Here is a 19,906-nt window from a genome sequence, read left to right as displayed (position 1 = left end):
GGAACGAAAGTGCCCTGTGGGCTGGGCCACGGGGCGTGGGGAGCCCCTCATCCTGTGACCCGAGCCTCACGGGTGCGGGCCCCCTGCCCCAACAGACGTGCACTGTTGCCTCGAGGGGAGGGAGGACAGCTCTCTGGGCCTGGGCTTCGGCCCTCGTTCTCTCCGCGCTCCACTCTGCGCGAGGCAACAAGTAGAAATCAGCCGGCGCCCGGCGGCCGGGAGACCCTGCGTCCCTCTTCATCTGCAGGGGCCGGCCACCCAGCCCGGTGCCCCCCTGCCCTCCCCACAACGTCCCCCAATCCGTGGGTCCGTCGGCCTGCTGCAGCCTCCCTCTCCACTCCCGTGGGCTCGGGGAGAAGGGGGAGCCAGGCCACGAGGATGACCTCCGAAGAGCCGCGGCCGATTGATTCGTTCCGCCCGGAGCCCAGACCGCGTGAATGGGGGCCGGGGCGGCGGCGGCGGCGGCGCGGGGATAAAGATGTTCTCTCTGCAAAGGGGAGGAGGCGCGGGGCGGGGAGCGGGGCCATTCACTCCTGGCCCGGCCCCTCGGGAAGCAGCGCCGAAGAAAGGGGACCGGGGCCTATTCAAGCCCTACGAGCTGCCCACAATGGACCGATATACTGGGGGCCTCTCTATTAACGCCCATGAATATTAAAGAGATTGAGGAGCGGCGGCCCGCGGGCGCGAGGGCGGGGGGAGGCGGGGAGGGAAGGGGGACAGTGCCTGTGAGCTCAGGCTCCGCCGGGGCTAGCAGAGGGGGCTTCAGCACCCGCACACTGCGCGTCAGTTCCCGCAGAAAACAAGGTTCATCCGCGGAGAAACCCCGGAACGTGCAATGTTTTCCCTAGCGATCTCAGCGAGGGGAGAGGCAAGCACAGGGAATCTTGCTCCCCAATTCTAATGGGCCCTGAGACGGTAGCAGTTCCAATAGGTCCCCCTTTTCCTGGGGCGCGGTCCAGGTGGGTCTACGGCTAGACCAGAAGCACAAAATTTGAGTGAGCAGTGGAGCCGTGCAAGGACAGAGGGTGCATGAGCTGGGGGGCTGTTCTGGGCTCTGAGTCCACCCCGCCCCCGCACTGCGCCCCGGGGTTGTAGGTCTCTGGGAAAGGAATAGGGCTACCTGGCCTCGGTCACAGCCCTGGGTCCTCTCAGCTTCTGACCCCTAGCTGGGGTCAGGACCCAAATACTGCACCCCAGAGGCCTTTTCTTAGTGGGATGTGGCCTGGGAATTGGCAAAATCCTCGGGGCTTTCAGAGGAAAGTGACCTGATCCAAAGACAGACAAGGCGAGAAGAAACCTCATTTCACCAAGTCCAACCCAAACCATTGGACAGCCAGCGACACTACGGCTCAGAGAGGAGAAGGGGCGACCCAAGGCCGCACAACAGCCCTCATTGCACTTGGTTTCCCAGAGGCTCAGAGCTTGGCTGCAGGGCTTGGGAACTGAGCCCCGGCTCCTGGCAGTGCTCCCCCATGTAGTCTCTTCTGCCCTGGGCTCATTTTCTCCTCCACTGTCTTCCTAGAAGCCAAGGCCCAGGCGCCAGTCTGTGAGGCTCCCGTGCTCTGACTCCATCACCTTCCTTGGCTCAAACCAGAGCCAGTGTGACTCGCTGGAGGTGTCTGGAAGGGACTCTAACCCGCCGGCTGCGCTCTTACCTCCGCAGCGCTGCCCTCTGCTGGCATCGGCCTGAAGGTCACGCCTTCCGCCCGGTGTGGCCTCCTGGGTCATCATCCTCTAGAAGGCCCGGGGCCCTGGGTCTGAAAGCCAGCGGTTGCCCCCGTCCTAACTCTGCCTGGATGCAGACCCCGGAATGTCATGGGCCACAACCCAGCTTACAGAGGCCAGGGATCTATGGCTTCCAGGTGTGAGGCTGGCTTAGCAAAGGCTGGACCCCTGCGGTGGAGGGAGCTCTTTTCCAAGGGGTGTGAGGACAGTGACTCCTGTGGGAAGACCAGTCACCCTTCCTCTCCACCCAAGTGTCCACCTTGCGGAGAAGGCCTGGGGAACCGGCTCCCCCCCACCCCGTCCGAGAACCCAGGACCCCAACCCCTGCCCTGTGTCCAGAAAACCCGGTTCTGTTAATGGAACCTGAAATTTCAGGGCTAGAGGACGGGCTGAGGAGCTCAGCAGGTGGGGAAGTGTCCCCATGCCTCCCTGTCCCCCTCCAGTCTCTAGGGTTGGAGTCGGGGCTAACTCTGGGAGGTGGCAAAGCCTGCAGGAAGCAGTGGCCTTCTCGCCTTGGCTCCGGGCTCTGCAGTTCCCTGTGTCCAGATAGAGACTGAGAAAGACTGGGTGGGCCCTGCGGGTGCCTTGGAACCTCCGTGCAGAAAAGCTTCTGGTGGCATGGCGGGGGGGGGGCAGAGGAGCTAGGAGGAAGGGAGAGAAAAGGGAGGTCAGAAAAAAGAGGGCCAGGAGGCAAGAAGTGCGGGAATGCAGAGAGCTTCCCTTGGTGGCAACCGAGAGAAGGAGCCGGGAGGCTCGAGCTCTGAGCCGGCGCACGCACCGCAGCCTGGCTCGGGGCTACCTGCAGTTTCGGAAGGCGTCGCTCTGGGGCACGGCTGCTCTCCCTCAGGATGGTCCGGGCACCCCTTTTTATCCCACCTGTATCCGGCAGGAAAGCCTTCTCTGAGCAACCAGGGGCTAATTCGGATTTCAGTCTGCTCTTCCCGACCCCTACCTAACCCACTCAGAGCCAGGAACTGATTGCCCACGAAGCAGTGGCAGGCCTGGCCCAGCCCCGACGGCGGCCGCAGTCCCGCCCCACAGCCCTCGCGGTCCTGGGGTGGGTTTCACACCCGGCAGGAAGCGGGGCGAGCAGGGCGGTTGGAACGGCCCGTTTGAAGCGAAGCGCCGGCTTCCGCAACGCCATTTGCGGAGGAGATGAGCGCGGCCCGCGCGGGGCCTGAGGGTGCTAGAGGGACAACCACAGTCCGGCTCTGGGAGCCCCGGAGAGTCCAGGGCCTGCCCAGGGAAAGGAGCTTTGGGACGGTCCGGGACAGGCTGAGGAGCGCAGATCCGGCCTGGGACAGTAGGTGAGCCGGGGCCTGGGGGCCGAGGCCAGCGTCTTCTCCTGCCCAGTCCGTCCCTGGAGTCCGAGCGAGCCTCGCTGCGCCCCCTCCCCTGCCCCCTCCCCTCCTCTCCTCGCCGCGGGCTGAGCCTCCCTCCCTGCCTTGCGCTTCCCACGGGGAGAGGAGGAGGAAGAGGAAGGGGGGGAGGAAGGGCCGGTAGGGGCGGGAGGAGGGAAGGGGGGCTCTGGTGGCTCAGGCTCCTGGAGCCCGGCTGGGTACAACAAGTCTGTCCTCCGACGTCAGGGCGTCATTAATAACCAATTAGGAGGGTCACTGAGGCTCCTATAAAAGCGCTGAGATTTTGCCAAGGGGAAGACCGTCCGGGCTGGGTGTGCGACAGGCAAGCGCGCGTCCGAGAGCCCCTTGTGGCCGCAGTTTCTCTGCAGCCACCCACCTCCCACCCACCCCGCACCCCCGCACCCGCACCCGCCTCCACCTCCAGCCCCTTCTCTGCCGCCCTCCGCGCTGCCTCTGCCATCTCTGCTGCCTTTTCCATCTCTCTTCCTCTGCGCCTCGCTCCCCCTCGATCACTTTCCTCCCACTCCCTCCTGCATCCTCGTCCTCCCCCTCTCCTCTTCCTTTTCCTCCATCACAGCCCTCTTCTCTCGCTCCTCTGCTCCCCTGTCTCCCGCCACATCCCCACGTCTGCCCGGCCGTCCGTCCCCCGGCGCCGGCGAGCCCCGGGCCGCCCATGATGGGCTCCGTGCTCCCGGCTGAAGCCCTGGTGCTCAAGACCGGGCTGAAGGCGCCGGGGCTGGCGCTGGCCGAGGTCATCACCTCCGACATCCTGCACAGCTTCCTGTACGGGCGCTGGCGCAACGTGCTGGGTGAGCAGCTCTTCGAGGACAAGAACCACCACGCCAGCCCCAAAACAGCCTTCACCGCCGAGGTCCTGGCTCAGTCCTTCTCTGGCGGTGAGTTGTGCCGTCGAGGCCGGTCGCGTCCATTCCTCCCGGCGGCCCTTAATTCCCTGCCCGGGGGATGCTCCCACCACAGCGGGGACACGGGGCGCTGAAGCTGGTCGTGCGCCAGCCTGGGCGTTCTAGATGCCCTGTGTGCCTCAGTTTCCCGTAAGCCGAATCAGGACCGGGTGGAGAACAGCTCTGCACCCCGCGGCTTGGAGAAGGATCGCGGTGCCCAGGGCGCCGGCTCACAGAACCCGCGCTGCCCTGCCCGCCCCTCACCTCTTTGAGCAGGCCGGTTCCGGCATTTAAAGCCTTACTAGGCGTGTAATAGCAGTTGACTCAAAAAGAAGGGGTTTTAAATTCATTTAGTTAACTTGGGCTTGACCCGCGAAAGTTCCCACTTAAACCAAGAACTTTAAAAGGCAGCGGGGGCTGGAGAGGGGGTGGAGGGCGGGCAGGCGGGAGAGAAAGCCTCGGAGAGAGTGAGGGAGAGAAAGAGCAAAAAAAGTTTCTTTTCTTTAAGATGTCTCAAGTTCTTATTCCTCATTCATCAACCAGCAAACAATATCTTTCCCCCGGCACTGGCATCTCTGCGCGTCGTCCTCTCTTCCCCCTTTTCGATTTCTGTTCCTCTCTTAATTTACCGTGCAGACTAATTCCACTTCCATTCACGCTATGTCAACCATCTAATCCCCCCTTTTTGTAAGGGGAATTCCTCGGCCCCTTTTAAACAAGTCCCCTCCGCATTGAGCTACAATTTACTGCTACAGCATTCTTCCAGGGCTAATGAATTTAGAATTAGCAATTTCTTTCGAATGGAGCCGAATGAATGCGATCACTTTAACAGCGTGACAAATTGCCAGCCTCTCCGCAATGGACACCGTTTAACCCCCCCTTTCAGCTGGCCCGCTCGCAGGGTATTTTCCCAGGTAGCTTAGAGGGGAACCTTGTAAGACATGGAGGCCGCCCCTGTGCGCCTCACCGCTCCCACCCCAGCTGCCAGGTCCAACAGGGGGACCCCCAGGGGTTCTGGGCTGCTTCCGTTCTTCCCTGCCCAGAGAGGCGACTTCAGGACTTGCCTGGGTCCCGGCACCGCCCTTCATGGCACCCGGATCCTGGGTGCACAGAGGGGCCCAGACACGCCTGTGGTCACACAGAGAGCTCAGAATCTGGCCCAGTGCTGCTCGGGTTGCTTTTGAGCCTCCGTGGCGTCGCAGTCCCAGGTCTGTTCCCAGCACTGCCAACCTGCCCCTGGAGCGGGGCGTTCAGCACCCCAAAAGGAGTCAGAGCCCCTGACGGTGTCCAGGGTCCTTCGATGGTGCCCTGTGCTTCCTGCCGGGATGCGCAGTGAGCTCCGCGAGTGACCAACAGAAGACCCCAGGACAGGATTGGACCGGGTGTCGGTTTGGTCATCACCTCCTCGTGGGAGCTGGCCTAAGTTTACCCATTTGTAAAACTACTCACTGTGGTTAGGTCAGTAGTTCTTAAACTTTTCTGTGGTGGAAGGCAGGAGAAATTGTGGGTGCTTTGAGAATTCGTGGAAAAACTGAAGAAAAAAAAAGAACTCCTACAAATGATACCCCCAAAGCACCGGGTTACAAACAGAACCCTGGTGACTGAGCCTCCATACCCTCCACTCCCCCACAAACACCCGGAGTGACTTCTGCGGAGTCACTCTGGGGCGGGCTTGGGATTGGTGGGCCGGGCAGGATGGGCTGGGTCCTCAGGCTCTGACCCAGTGCCCCCGCCCCACGGCCACAGAGGTGCAGAAGCTCTCCAGCCTGGTGCTGCCGGCCGAGGTGATTATCGCGCAGAGTTCCATCCCCGGCGAGGGCCTCGGCATCTTCTCCAAGACGTGGATCAAGGCGGGCACCGAGATGGGCCCTTTCACTGGCCGAGTCATCGCCCCGGAACATGTAGACATCTGCAAGAACAACAACCTCATGTGGGAGGTAGGCCAGGGTGGGGGGGGCACGGGTGGGGCCTGGCTTCCTCCTGCTGCTGCTCCACTTCCACTTCTGCCCTTGCTGGCAGCTTTGGCCACTCTGGCCCTGCCGCTCCCCAAGGCAGGACCCTGTGCTGCTGGATCCCTGGAGGTTCCTTCCCAACTTGCCCCAACACTCTCCCCCAAAGGCTTCATTCAGAAAACGGATCCTCTTTCCTCTGGCCAACTAGGAAGCACGACTTTTGTTGGTTTCATTTCACAGAGAAGGGCACTGAGATCCAGAGAGGCCGTGCCGCTTGCCCAGGGTCCCACAAGTGCTGGGAGCCGTCTCCCAGCCACCTGCATTCTTTCCCACATTCCTGAAGCAACATGGAAAGCCCCTCAAAGCCAGCCCTGGTCTGGGAATGGGGTGGCTGGAATGGAGAACCCAGAGGGTCTGTGCCTTTTGGGAGTCCACTTCACCTTGACAGGACAATGACATTGGAAATGCTCATTGACGGACTGGCACCAAGTCAGCTTTCTGAGTTGGGGCCTGCATTCCTCCAGAATATCTCAGCAGCCCCATGAGTTATTACGCCCATTTTACAGCAGGGAATTGAAGCTCAGAGAGGCTTCCATCCCAGGCCTTTTGATCTTCCTTCCCCCAAACAGTGCCAGATGCCACGGAGGACCCCCCTTAGGACAAAGCCACTCTCAAAGCACTTCCTCCTTTTGGGGCTTGCACCTGGCAGAGGCCAAACTAGGGTACCGTCTCCCTAATCTCTTTTTCCCTCTGCTCAGAAGGCTCCCACCACGGCTCCCATTTGGCAGACACTGGAGGAGCTTAATATGACCAATACTGCACCTGGTCACAGGAATGGGAGGCAGGGAACAGGCGGGTGGCCCAGAGACGGCTCCTAACTTCATCCCCTCCCTCCCTGGAGGTCTGGGCCAGTGGTTACTTTCTCCACTTGTTGCTGGGTTAGGAAGTTGGGGTCCAGTTTGACCTATGAATATCCTTGGCAGCGCCCAGGAAGGGGCTTGAACCAAGCCAGGTGCCACAGTGAGCCAGCCTTATGTCTCCAGGTTCCTGTGTCCCGTCTGTATCTGGCCAGGCAACTCCCCAGAGAGCTATCTGGATGCCTTTTTGTCTGGTCAGTGATCCCTCGGAGCCCCTTTTCTTCTGGGGGTGGGGAGGACATGACTCCCTGTTGGCCGCGTCTAGCCGGCTGGCCTCAGGCGAGCCACTGTGCCGCTCTGGGCCTCCTTTCCCTCAGCTGGAAAGCCGAGATGATCAGCGCTGTGGCCACTTCCTGGGGCTGTCGTGAGGATAGAGCGAGTGTACGTGGATGTGCCCGGCATGGGACCTGGGCCAGGCCCCAGGTGGCACACCTGACAAAGCCCTGCCTCACCTGGTCCCTGATTCACCCGCACCCAGGTGTTCAATGAGGATGGCACAGTGCGCTACTTTATTGATGCCAGCCAGGAGGACCACCGAAGCTGGATGACCTATATCAAGTGTGCACGTAACGAGCAGGAGCAGAACCTGGAGGTCGTCCAGATTGGCACCAGCATCTTCTACAAGGCCATCGAGGTGAGTGTGGGCGCTGTTGTGTAGGGGGCAGTGGGGGCCGCTGCATCCGGGCACTGGGCTGGGAGGAGGCACATTGACACCAGCCCAGCTGGCCCTGCCCGGGCTGCGGGGCTGAGGCCCATGCATCGTGGTCTTCAGGAGCGTGGCCTCTGGGAAGGCTTTCTGCTGTAGATCAGGAAGGACAGAACTTTTGACTTTATGCCACTGTCAGTGTCGTGAGCCTCTCAGCAGTGAGATCCCTGGGCACCTGCTGAGGCTGTCCTGGGCTTCGGAGGCTATGGAGGTACCGAGGAGAAGACACCGGCAGGCAGCCCAGGGAACACATTTGAGTGGGAGACGGGGCGTTGTGTCTGCACCATTTTAGCTGTGCATTGTCCCTCCTTCCGCATGCGTGAGGCACCGCTGACATGTGGACCATGGTTCTAGTCTGTTGTCACATCCTGGTCGCTCATGGTGTCAGGTTTCTCCTAGAGGGTGTATATGCATTATCCTATTTAATCCCCACGCATGTAATCCACGAGGGAGTGTCCTGCCCTTAGCTACAGTTTGCAGACAAGGAAACTCAGCCTTGGTGGCAGGCAGACTCAGGAGGTCCCACGTGGCATCGGGAGCAATGCGAACACTAACGCCATGCTGGGTGAAGCTTCTCAGAGAAGAGAGAAAGGGAGAGAGAGCAGGCAGATAACTATCACGTCCCGTGGGCGGGTGGCAGGGAGCTACGCCAGACTCAGGGCCGGGAAGGCTGGAGGACGGGAGAAGGAGGTGTTCCGGCAGGGGTGGCGGTGCTTGGGCAGAGGCACAGGCTCGCTGTTTGGGGAGGAGCTGATGGGAGCTGAAGTGGTAGCCAAGGAGGGGGCTACCCTGTTGGGACCTCCCCTGACAGGGTCCCTTCCCTGACAGCAGGAAATTTGCTTAGCGTCTGGCCCAGGAGGAGGCAAGCTGCCTGCTGCCTCCCCATGGCAGGTTGTTGGTGAGCGCACTGCAAGGATGGTGGGGCTCTTCTCCCCACACTTGTCTGGACCTCATGCACCGCTTACTGGTGGGGAGCAGCGCAGTGCCTCTTGGGGTGGGGCTGGGCTTGGCTGAGTTTTTCAGGTGGTCTGAAGGAGCCTCCTGAGAGTCGGAGAACGACTTCCTTTTAGTCCATGCTCCATTTTCTCCCTGCGACTCAGAACCCCAAATCTTTCCAAAGCCCCGAGGGCACAGAGCCTGGTGGCTTCTGGGGCTGAGGTCCTGTTGTCCCTGAATAACCAGGCCCCAGGGACTCTCCTAGGAATGAGCCCCAGAATGGCCTTTGCCTGGGTCCTGGTGTGGCCAGCTTGGGGCGGGGGGGGGGGGGGGGGGGGGGGCACGGGGACCCTGGGAGGACCAGGAAGTGGAGGGTAAGGAAACGTAGGCATTTCTGGATTGGGGTTCCAGGGAGGAAGTACAGCTTGAGGCAATGTGATGGTAGGACTGAAGGTGGCTCAGGCCCAGCACAGAGATGGTTCCTGTGATCTAGCTGGGCCGTCAGCCTGTGGGAGCAAGGGTTCCCCACCCGACATCCTGGCATCAGCCTCAGGTGTGGCTGAAGCCCGTCTCTAACAGAGTGCATCCTCCCGGAGCCTCGGCCCTTCTCACCGTCTCGCACACATCCTCACATGTGTATGCTGCTGCCCAGCCTTCCTGATAGAGACGAGCCAGCTGGGGGCCACACACTCACACCATCCGTCCTCTGTCCCCCGCTGGCGCACACACAGGAGACAGACTAGGAATGCCTGCATGATTCTAGCAGGAGGGCTCCCGGCTGAGGCACACGCGGGACTGAGTCTCACCTCACTGCGCACCATCTCTCATCACGCGCTCATCATGCTGGCTGAAAGCTGAATAGTGTCAGGAAACAGTAATAGACATTTGGACAGAAATTCAGACTCAGAGGGCAAGGTGGCCGAAGAGGACCTCCAAGGAGGGACCTGGGTTTATAAGATTTTTTTTTTAATTTTTAAACTTTTATTTATTTTTAAGTATGTATTTCCAGGACCCATCAGCTCCAAGTCAAGTAGTTGTTTCAATCTAGTTGTGGAGGGCGCAGCTCACAGTGGCCCATGCGGGGATCGAACCGGCAACCCTGGTGTTAGGAGCATCGTGCTCTAACCAACTGAGCTAACCGGCCACCCCATAAGATTTTTAAAAAGTCATCTATTTTGGATCAGGAATTTAAGTTGATAAGAGAAGATGGGGGGAAGAAATTTTATCATATATTGATAGGTAGACAGCACCAATTTGGCCATTAATGTTTTTACAGAGTTAGCAAGCCTGCAGAGAAAGGAGTATGTGAGAGAGAGACAAAGAAACACAAAATATCACCCATTTTATTTTTAATAAGTGAGTTGGGCACTTTTTTTGTAGTGGCAATTTTCTCAAACTGTGGCAATGTCACATTTCACCTACTAGACTAAATGTGTTGACCTGTGTGGCCACCATGCCGCAGGGCTGAGGCCAGAGCTCACGAGGCCCTTCTAGTTTTGGCCAGAAGAAATTGCTGCCCCCAGGCCACCCCCAAGATGCCTCTGGAATACATCGGTCTGTTGTATGCGTGTGGGAGAGTTAGTCAAGGAGAGGGGCCGTGGCGTGACCTGTTGTTTTAATCTTCCTGTCACTTTCAGAACTATTTATATTTCATAACAGTAACCCATTATTTGCCGAAAACATGGGAACGTCTTTACTAGATAAGTGAAATATACTATTGCTGTTCCCACAATGACAAAATGACAGCCCTGCAAACGGAGACAGGGGCAGTGGGGTTCTCAAGGCCAGCCCATCAGTGGACAATCCCCAGGCCAGACTGTCATCCCTGGGCACCCTCCCTGCTTACTCTAGTCAGGAAGAATTTACTACAACCTCGGGTGCCTAAAACGACACTTCTAGCAAGTGGGCGCAGAAGGTTGAATGAATAATTCTTTCTGCAGGTGATGGGGGCTGGTTGGAAAGGGGAACACATAGACCCAGTTCTCCCAAGAAAACAAAAGCAGCTCCCCAGGAGGCAAGACGTTTGACTCCAAAACTCAGCACAAGAAAGGGATGTAGGAATAAGTCATGAAAGTTTTGGCTTTGGGAACGGGGAGGAAAATTCCCAGTCTTTCCCCTCTTTATTTTTTAGGAAAGTACTGTGCCCTGCAATGTGGGCTTTTGCTTTTCGCTGCTTTCCTTCTCGTTTCAGGCAGTTGAGGTCTTTTTTTTTTTTTTTTTCTTGGAGTCCGCAGCACTCGCTCTCCTTTTCTTGGCTCTGTGAGGACAAGCACATTTTCCTTTGACCTTGCTCATCAGAGGATGCAATTAAAATGCTCTGCTTATTAATAACACTGCCTTCAGGGAGCGTTTACCAGGTGAGCACCTGCTGAGGGTCTTAGCAACTTTTTAGAATTAGAATCCTCTCGGCCCTGTGAGGTGCTCTCTCTCTCTCCGCATTTTCATGACCCTGAAACTAGGGTTCAGGGAGATCCTGGGAGGTTGCTGAGCTGTGATTTGAATCCAGGCCTGTGTAACCCCATGGTCGCCGTGCCGTGGGGCCTCCCTGGCCAATATCTATTTGCTGGAACTCTATTAATTGGTGTGTCGGGACATCTGTGGTACAGTGGAAATTGATATTTGTCCAGATGACTCAGATCTTTCTATACTACGGCTTCTGTACCGCCAAGGGACAGGGAGGGCAGCAGAGCCTCCTGGGGGCATGTTCAATAGTGTGACGGGAATTTAGACTAGGAAAACAAGTTCAAAACCCCATCATTTCAATTTATAATAGAAATTCAGAAATGGGGCAGGACAAAACTTGTGGGCTGGTAGGGAAGGTAAAGATGCCTGAGTTCAGAGTTGATGTAATTTGCCAACGAAAGACTTGGGTCCTGATATTCCCCCCAAATCGTGGTGATGTGGATTTTAGGGTACGGGACTCAGTTTCTTTGGGAATTGCTTGGTTTACTGCATGTCCTGAGTCAGTCCCTGCTCTCCAGAAAAGTGAATGGACAGCTGATTCTGATTCTCTGAGCTGCAGTGGAGAGCCCTGGCCGGACCAGGCTGGAGTGTTGGCCGTAAAAAGTAGCGCTAGTGGGGCTGTAAAGAGACAGGCCTGCAGGGGCTGGGGCCGGTTTCTGCTCTTAGGCGGTGGGGCTGGTGGGACCCTGGGGGCCTCCAGATAATAGTTCCAGGATCTGAGGGAGCAGGCTGCCTATTCTCCCCCAGCCTCCCGGTCCTGTTCCCCAGGTGGTTGCATGAGGGGTGCCCCGGAGCAGGCAGAAACCAGAGTTCTGGGTCAGTGGCTGCCACTGGCTTCCCAGGGTTTTGAAGGGCAGAGAGACTCCAATTCGCAGCCTCTGTGCGGTGATGCTGCTTTCCCAGGTGCTGCCTTGAAAGCTGGTAGCTTCTCACTGTCTGAGGATATGTGTCATTCTCAATTCCAGTAGGTTCTTCTTAATAGATTTCCTCTTTAAAAAATATTTTTTATAAAAGTGACGTGCTCATTATTTTTTAAAAAATCAGATGCATCATGTAGAAAATGGAAGTCACTCTGCCGTCATGTTGCTCCCCACGAACCTTAAATCAACAGTTTTAATAGTCTCAAAATGACAAACCCTCTTGGGGAAAGACACGCAGAAAACCGGCCACCGTGGCTGGGTATCCAGAGTGGGAGAGAGTTACTTTTCATTACACACGCTTTTATTTACATATTCACATTTTTGTCCATGTGTCCGCATCACTTTTATTTTTTTTATTTAATTAGTAAAATTAATTTTAGTCCATATCAAAAAATGTTAGTAAATAAATGACTCACCATTATATTGAAACAGTCAATCCTGATGCTCTTAGTTAAAAAGGAATATTCCCAGTCAGCATTTTGAAGAGCAATATTCAGATTCTGTGCAGTCCCACACATCCTTGGCCTCTCATTCATCATCCCCAGTTTTGTTGTTGTTATACGTATTTTATATTTAATGATGATTGTTATTGTCAATTAAAATTAAAAGGCCGGTGTTGACTCAGGTATTTGAATTCCCAGACCTCGCATCTGGAGGTGGAGAGGCAGCTCAGGGTAATGTCAGCCGCGGGTTTGCTGACTCCGCATCTGTGCTCTCCAGGGGGAGATGGGATTGGGAAGCTGTGGCCTCCGTGTGGGGCTGGTGTCTTTGGGACATGCTGGCTCTTGTCGGACAGTGAAGACAGCGCTGCCGGTCACTTTGGGCTTTCCCGGTGCCAGCAGCCCCACGCCACACTGCAGGCTCTGTGGGCTGCCTGCGGGGCTCGATGCAGCAGCAATGGCCGCCAGCTTCTCTGAGAGGTTAGCGAGCGGGGGAAAATCCTAACAAGCTCTTCTGTGTATCAGTCCTGCAAAGAGCTCTGTGTGCTTAGTTCCACTGAACCCCGACAGGCACCCAGTGAGGGGGGCCAGAGAAATGGTGCTGTCCCTCCTTTCTGGTTGAGGAAACGGATCCCAGGGCCATGAGACAACTTGCCCATATGCTCAGCAGGTGGGGAGTCTGAGTGGGCGCCAGCAGGGCCTGAGCTGGAACCCTCTGCAGTACTGTCTCCTGAAGGGAGGGGCACGTTCAGACTGTCTGATGGGCTGGTTGCTTTAGAACCATGATAGATAAAGTCTGGTTTCATCTGAGAATTGAAGCCAGGGGCTGGGCCAATGTTGGAGGTGACTTACAATCAGAGTCTTAGAGTTGGGGGACCTCGGGGACTTCCAAACCCCTCATTTGAGGCAAGTGACTGCCTAAGTTCACCCAGAGACCCAATGGCGGAGGACCCATTTGCACTGTCTCTCGGAGAGTGGCTTGCTTCCTGATGAATTTATCTGAACTATTTTAGTTCCATCTGCTCTTTTCTAAGGGGCTCACGAAACCTCTCTCCTCATTGCCCCTTTTCCAGAAGGGCCTCCAGCTCTGACCTGCTGCCCTCCGGGACAGTGGCCAGGACAGTGAATGACCAGAGACGCCTCGAGGGCTTTCACTGTGGTGCCGGCTTTCTTTGAGGCACTGCCTAATTTTCCTTGGGTTCAGAGACTGCGCTTGGTTTTCCCTATTCAAGCTGTCAGTCTGAGCTGGCGCAGCGCCCTCTGCCTGGCTTCTCATCACTCCCTGACCCTGGGGCTTGATGTGATGCCCCGTGGACTGTGTGGCTTGTGGAGACGGGGCACGGTGACCCCTGGTTGAGGAGGATCTCGGTCATGTAGGCCCCCTCGCTTGTTCCTGTTCCCACCCTGCCTCTCCTTTCAGGGAGCTGAGCTGGCTCTGATGGTCTGAGTGTCTTCCTGGCTCTGACCAGAGGAAGAAAGGTGTGGTGAACAGAAGTTTCTGAGTACGGTGGGGGTCGGGGGCCAGAACTAAATGGAAGGGGCGGAGCCTCTCTGACCCCGGAGACCAAAGGAAGGTCCTGTGCTGGTGGGATTTCAGACACCCCTAGATGGAACCCCATGTGATCTTTTGTGCTTCACTAAAGGAGGATCCACCAGGAAAACAAACCAGCTGCTGCCCGTGGGTGTCCAGCTTTCTTTCTCTGGGCAGATCAGAGTGACCCCCAGGATGGGTGCCAAAGCCAGCTCTTGTGGGGTCCAGGCCTCGGGACGGTGATGGGCTGTCCCCTCTCTCATTTACTCTAGCTTGCTGGGGCCTGAGGGTTCCCCACTTGGCAGGGCTAACTGGCTTTCACCAAAGGCCTAGGGAGCCCTTTGGGGTTCCCAGGGTGTGGAATATAGTCAACCCCACCTCAGGAGCAGGCCTTCCTCAGGCCCCCTGAATCGTCATTGCAAATCCTCCTTCCCGATGGCCTTCGCCATTTTCCTGGGGCGGGTCCTCCCCTGGGAGCAGAGCCCTGTCACCATTTGTGGAGCGCTCTGCCAGAAACCTCGGACATAGCAAAATGGATTCTTAAGGCTGCGTGCCCCGGTATTTCTGAGGTGGAGGCATTCATCAACCTGAGTGCTCCTTTCTAGCACTTTCCACGTGCATGGGTCATGCCGAGAGCCCTGTGATGGGAGAGCAGTACGTGTGATGTGGTGCCGCCTTGTGGGTGCTTTGGATGAGAGCTGTTTTCAAAACATTATCAGGCAGGGTGCAACCAAGTACCATACGGTGCCCATGCCCCTTGGGAGCAGCCTCAGGGCTGGCTGACGCTCGTACCCCTCGGTAAGAAATGAGTTTTCTAGCTTTTGGTCTCCTGTTACTTCTGCTTGTTGCAAGGCTTCTGTTCTGTTGTTGTCAGCTTGGGAGCACTTGCATGGCCAGGAGGCAGCTCTGTTCCCAGTAGCAGAGCTAGGATGGAGATGGCAAGAATCCTGGGCAGGGAGAGGGGACCAGAGCATCTCCTGTGATCGCGCAGCTTGGCCGGCTTGGCGGAAACGGACCCAAGGTGGCTTTCCCAGGGCTGAGATGGGAGCCACATCTCCACGGCAGGCACCAGGACAGCCACCGCCTGGCTGTGAGGGGATGTGCCCAGAGCCCTACCTCTTACCCCAGCCCACCCCCACCCTGCTGCCTCCCTGACCTCCCGTCTCCTCCTTCCTTGCAGATGGTCCCTCCAGACCAGGAGCTGCTGGTGTGGTACGGGAACTCGCACAACACCTTCCTGGGCATCCCCGGCGTGCCTGGGCTGGAGGAGGAGCAGAAAAAGAACAAGCATGGTAGGTATTCTCCATGGGGCCATGAGGACAAAGGACCCATGGAACCCAGTGTGTAGGTGGTGGGGGAGCAGGAAGGCTCTTGGCCTCCAGGGACCCTGGCTCAACCTCCAGCACCACTGAGCACATGGAACCTTCTGCTGATGCCTTTGGAGCCACCACTGTAGTCCAGGAATGGGTGGAAGGCAGTTCTCCTGTTTTCTGGCCAGAACAGACTAGGGGCAAATGGTGGTGGTACATCCGAGAGGCAGGATGAGCAAGGGGCCAGGCTGTGGGAGCCTGGATTGAGTTCCAGGCCTGCTGGGCAATCTTGAGAATGGCTCCGTGACTCAGTTTCCCTATTTTTAAGGGAAAGAGGTTGGGTAAGATGATCTCTAAACTCCCTTCCAGTTCTGACACTCTGCCTTCCCCTGCCCTGTCTCTGGTGCCTGGCCTGGCACAGAGTAGGCACTCAGTGTAAACCTTGCCAGCATGTGTGTTGGGGGGACGCTGATCATGCCAGAGATCATTTGCTTAGGACCTATTTTGTGCCAGGTATTGGGCTAAACCTTGTACGGGAATCGCCCCACTTGGGTCCTGGGAAAACCCTTCTGAAATTTAATTACCCTTAATTTTAGAGGATGGACTTGAGGTTCATGGATTATTGCTTACAGAGCCTTGCTTTGCAGCCGATGTTTACAATCAGTAATTTCTCTGATCCTTACAGCAGGCTTATGGAGGTGATGCTATTATTACCTCCATTTCAGGGGTGAAGAAGGTGAGGTGCAGTTCCTTGATCTGCAGTAGGCACTCAGTAAATATTTGTGGGATGAATAAATGAAAGAAGTTTTCTGATGGGGGAGGGGTTATAATAGTTCTACTTATGGAAGGCTGCTATGAAGCAGGCACTAACCATCCATGGGCTAAGGCAAGCGAAGTGTTCAGCACACAGTAACCTTCAATAGATGTCAGCTTTGTGTGATCATCTCCAGTAGTCCTGTAGAGTCCCTTGAGGTCGTAGTAGGCTCCCATTTTACAGATGAGAAAGTTGAGGTTTAGTGAGGCTAAGTCTCTAAGTCTCCGAGGTCTCACATCATCGTCTGGAGTCCAGCCAGGGCCCTTGCTGCCGTTCCCATCACCCAGTCAGCGCCCTGCATCAGTTGCCTGGGAACCGTCCATTGATCAGAGGCGGATGGGACCCTCTGAGGATCGCATGGGGTGGGGGGGATGCCGGGGTGCCAGGCAACAGCAGCATGATTCTAACAGGGCTGCTCTCTCCCACCTTCCTGTCTACCCTTCGCCCCACTCTCCGTCCTCCGTCCCGCCCTCGTGGCCAGAGGACTTCCACCCCACAGACTCCGCAGCGGGTCCTGCGGGCCGCATGCGCTGCGTCATATGCCACCGTGGTTTCAACTCGCGCAGCAACCTGCGCTCTCACATGCGCATCCATACGCTGGACAAGCCCTTCGTGTGCCGCTTCTGTAACCGCCGCTTCAGCCAGTCATCCACGCTGCGCAACCACGTGCGCCTGCACACGGGCGAGCGCCCCTACAAGTGCCAAGTGTGCCAGAGCGCCTACTCGCAGCTGGCCGGCCTGCGCGCCCACCAGAAGAGCGCGCGCCACCGGCCTCCCAGCGCCGCGCTGCAGGCGCACTCGCCCGCACTGCCCGCGCCGCACGCACACGCACCCGCGCTCGCCGCCGCTGCCGCCGCCGCTGCCGCCGCGCACCACCTGCCGGCCATGGTGCTGTGAGTGCGGCGCCTGCCGAGCACCCCTGCCCGCGTGCGACCCCGCCTCCCTGTCCTCAGTGCCGTGGTTCCTGGCCGCGCTCTCTTCGGATTAGACCTCAGGGCCGCGCGCGCCCCAGGAGTGACCCCCAGGCGTATACTCTTTGCCCAATTTCGCAGATGAGGACACTAGGAATGACGTTTTCTTTCCCGGGCCACCCAGATGGTTGCAGTTGCTCGCCTCTTTTTGGGGTCCCCTTAACCAGCCTAATCTCCGAGTCCCCCTCCTGCTGTCGAGATGGCCGCCCAAGTTGGCATTCCCCTTGGGGGCGGCAGGGCAGGGGACTGGAAGTCTCAGCACCCTCAACTGCGAAGGAGACTGCTCCCTCCCTCACGGAGAGCTGCGCGTTGGGAATGGAGGGAGGGCGACCTCGTTGCCCCCGGTGGCTTGGCGCGCGCCCATCTGTCTCCTCCTCTGTCTTTTGGAACTGGTGTCCTGCACAGACACGAACTTCGGGGCTGACGGGCTCTGGGGCAGCCTGAAGAGGCCCGGAAAAACCTGTGCTGCCTTGTGGGGAGGGGCGTGGGGCTTCTCTCCTTCAGGCCACCTTCCTCCCCCCTCCCAACCCGGCTCCCTGCGGTTGCTTGAGGCAGTTGAGAGTGAAGGCAAAACGGGAATCCACTGTGGGACCCCAGGCAAAGCCTTGCCCCTCTTTGGGTCTCAGTTTTCCCTTTCCCCATCTGCAAAAGAGAGAATTGGACCTAGGCCTCCTCCCCTTGGGCTCTGCTCTGACATCATGCTTGGGAAGGGTAAATTTCCCTGCGTGTCCACACCACGCTCCAGCAAGAGGAGGGCCAGACTAACTTGTCTGCTGGGAAAGCACTTCCGGGCTGTGCGCGATTGGGGGTGGGGCGTTCCGCCCTGCTCTCCTACGTTCTCCCTGCTCCTTTCCAAGTTTCTCCAAGCTCCAGCCCTGGGCGCCCTCTGGTGTCATCTCTCCCACCTTGCAGTTCCGTAGGGCGTTTTGTAAGCTAAAGAAACTATAATAATATTAAAAGTATAAAATGTATAGAGTTTTCAAGAAACTGTGTTCTGCTTCCAAAAAAATTGTCACTTTAACTTTGTAAATATTTATCTAAAATGATATTTACAAAACTGTGATATATATTATTTGATTATATATGTATAACTGTAAATACATTTGTACCTTTCTTGTATTCTAAAATAAAAATTACTTGGACCATTTATCACTTAGAATCTGAATGGGTCGACACTTTTGTCTCTATGGAAAGGAAACGTGGGAAGTGCCTAGGAGCCGGAGAGGGGGCGGGAGGGGTTGTTACGCTTACTGGTTGTGCCATCTGTAAGGACAGTTCTTTCTGTCACAACGTGGGTGTCAGCTCCCAAAGAGATGGCCACGGAGCAAAGCAACCAGAAACCTCGGAAGAGGCTGGGCTGATTCCTTTTGCTTTCTAGCTGACTCTCCAATATCAGCATCCCTCTTTATCACAGCACCCCCCAAATTTTTACTTACTTTTTTTCTCATTTCCATGGGCAGCTTGAAGGAATTCAAGCAGCCAGTGGGGGCAGGATAAGATGGCCACCATGTGCCCTTAGAATTTCCAATACCTAGAATTTCTAAATGCTCTGGGCACCCATTTTAGACCCTCCTTGAGGAGGATCAAAGAGCAGTGGGGCCATCAGTGCAGGCCCTGGCTCCTCCCTCCAGGAGGCGGTGTCACACTGGGGAGTGTGGATTCACACCTGTGCTCCAGCACATGCTGGCCTTGAGGGTGTCCCCCATCCAGCCCACTGGCGACCTCAGGCACACCTGTCCCTCCATCCTCACCTGAGCACACACACCTGCAGTCATTGGAGTGTACACTTGAACACACAGTCCATCTCCTTTGGAGTTTCAGGTGTGTACTCCCAAAGACCTCTGTACTTTGAGAGACTGGTCCTGCACCTTGACAGGTGAGGGCATGGGCACAGATGTACACCAAATGTGTCCATTTGCAGGTCCCATCTGGGGTTTCCTTCCTAGGGTCGTGGGAGAAGTCACCCTTGGTACTCCTCCCCCTCCTCCCGTCACAGACCTTGCCTCTCCTTCGATACCTCACCACTAGGTTTCTGATGCCTCTGGTGGCCCCTGGTATTACCCTTCCCCCCAGTGCAGCCCCTACCCAGGCCTCTTGTGCCCATGACCAAAGCTATCTGTCCTGAAACCCAATACCCTGCTGGCCCAGATGCCATGCCTCCCAGCCAGTAATGCTGGATTCCTAAAGAAGGGTCTGCGGAGACCTCGGGTGGCCGGTGATAAAACTCTGAATTGCTCTGCATCGGTAGTTCTGTTCTGTGAAGTCCCGGCTAAGATCACAGGGGCCACAAGCCAGTCTCCAGAACCCATCTGGTGGCAGCAGGCTGTAAATGCAGACTAAAATGCATCTGATAAGCCTGCTGCTGCTGACCGGCTCCTATGGAAGTGTCCCGCCCCCTCGCTGGAGATACAAGTATGAGCAGATAGGAACCGTGGTCCTGAAGAATTTGCTATACTCACAATTCCCTAGAAACGAGAGGCACAACTCACCACGCAGGGCCACATGGGGAAGAACTAGGGTCAGTCAGGAGGCAGAGGGAGCAAAGGGGAAATGTGGGAAAGAGACTTTACTACGGTTTCCACAGGAAGAAATGGGCAGGTGGGGTGGGCAGGTTTGGGATTGGCTAGTTTGAATTCCAGTGGGCTTTGACGCATTGGTGCTGTCCCTAGCTTTCTGGTACCTGGCCGTGGGGTGATTAGGGCAGGTGGATAGTTGTCCGGATTGTGAGGCTGAAGGTTATTGCAGATAAGGTGTTAAGGGAAGGCTTCTTGGAGAAGGTGATATTTGAGAAGGTGATATTTAGTCAGAGTAAAAAGCAGCAACCCGCCATACAAGGACCTGGGAGAAGAGAATTCATTGCATAGAGTGCCAAAAAGTGCACAGATCCTGGGGTGGTGACGAAGTTGGTGTGTGTGGAACCAGGAGGAGACCAGCGCTTCTGGCAGCAGCATAATTAGT

The 19,906-nt window shown here is 56.7% G+C and overlaps 1 protein-coding gene across 1 annotated transcript; it reads left to right on the top strand.

Moving 5' to 3' along the window:
- Positions 1-3,517: 3,517 nt before the first annotated feature.
- PRDM12 (PR/SET domain 12) lies at positions 3,518-18,107 on the top strand. Its single transcript, XM_074331185.2, has 5 exons — positions 3,518-3,982; positions 5,735-5,925; positions 7,336-7,491; positions 15,034-15,145; positions 16,459-18,107. The coding sequence occupies exons 1-5, from the start codon at positions 3,760-3,762 to the stop codon at positions 16,872-16,874; spliced, it is 1,098 nt and encodes a 365-aa protein (XP_074187286.1). The 5' UTR covers positions 3,518-3,759; the 3' UTR covers positions 16,875-18,107.
- The last annotated feature ends 1,799 nt before the right edge of the window (positions 18,108-19,906 follow it).

This window comes from Rhinolophus sinicus, chromosome 16 (assembly GCF_057876585.1).
Source record: "Rhinolophus sinicus isolate RSI-liver-muscle chromosome 16, RSI-T2T, whole genome shotgun sequence".
Lineage (NCBI taxonomy): Eukaryota > Metazoa > Chordata > Mammalia > Chiroptera > Rhinolophidae > Rhinolophus > Rhinolophus sinicus.
The sequence above is the reverse complement of the archived record's forward strand: the minus strand, read 5'-3'. Positions and strand labels throughout refer to the sequence as shown.

Coding starts and splice junctions, on each gene's coding strand:
- PRDM12 (XM_074331185.2), top strand. CDS start 3,760: ATGATGGGCTCCGTGCTCCCGGCTGAAGCCCTGGTGCTCAAGACCGGG. Junction 5,926..7,335: donor ACAACAACCTCATGTGGGAG/GTAGGCCAGGGT, acceptor ACCCGCACCCAG/GTGTTCAATGAGGATGGCAC. Junction 7,492..15,033: donor TCTTCTACAAGGCCATCGAG/GTGAGTGTGGGC, acceptor CCTTCCTTGCAG/ATGGTCCCTCCAGACCAGGA.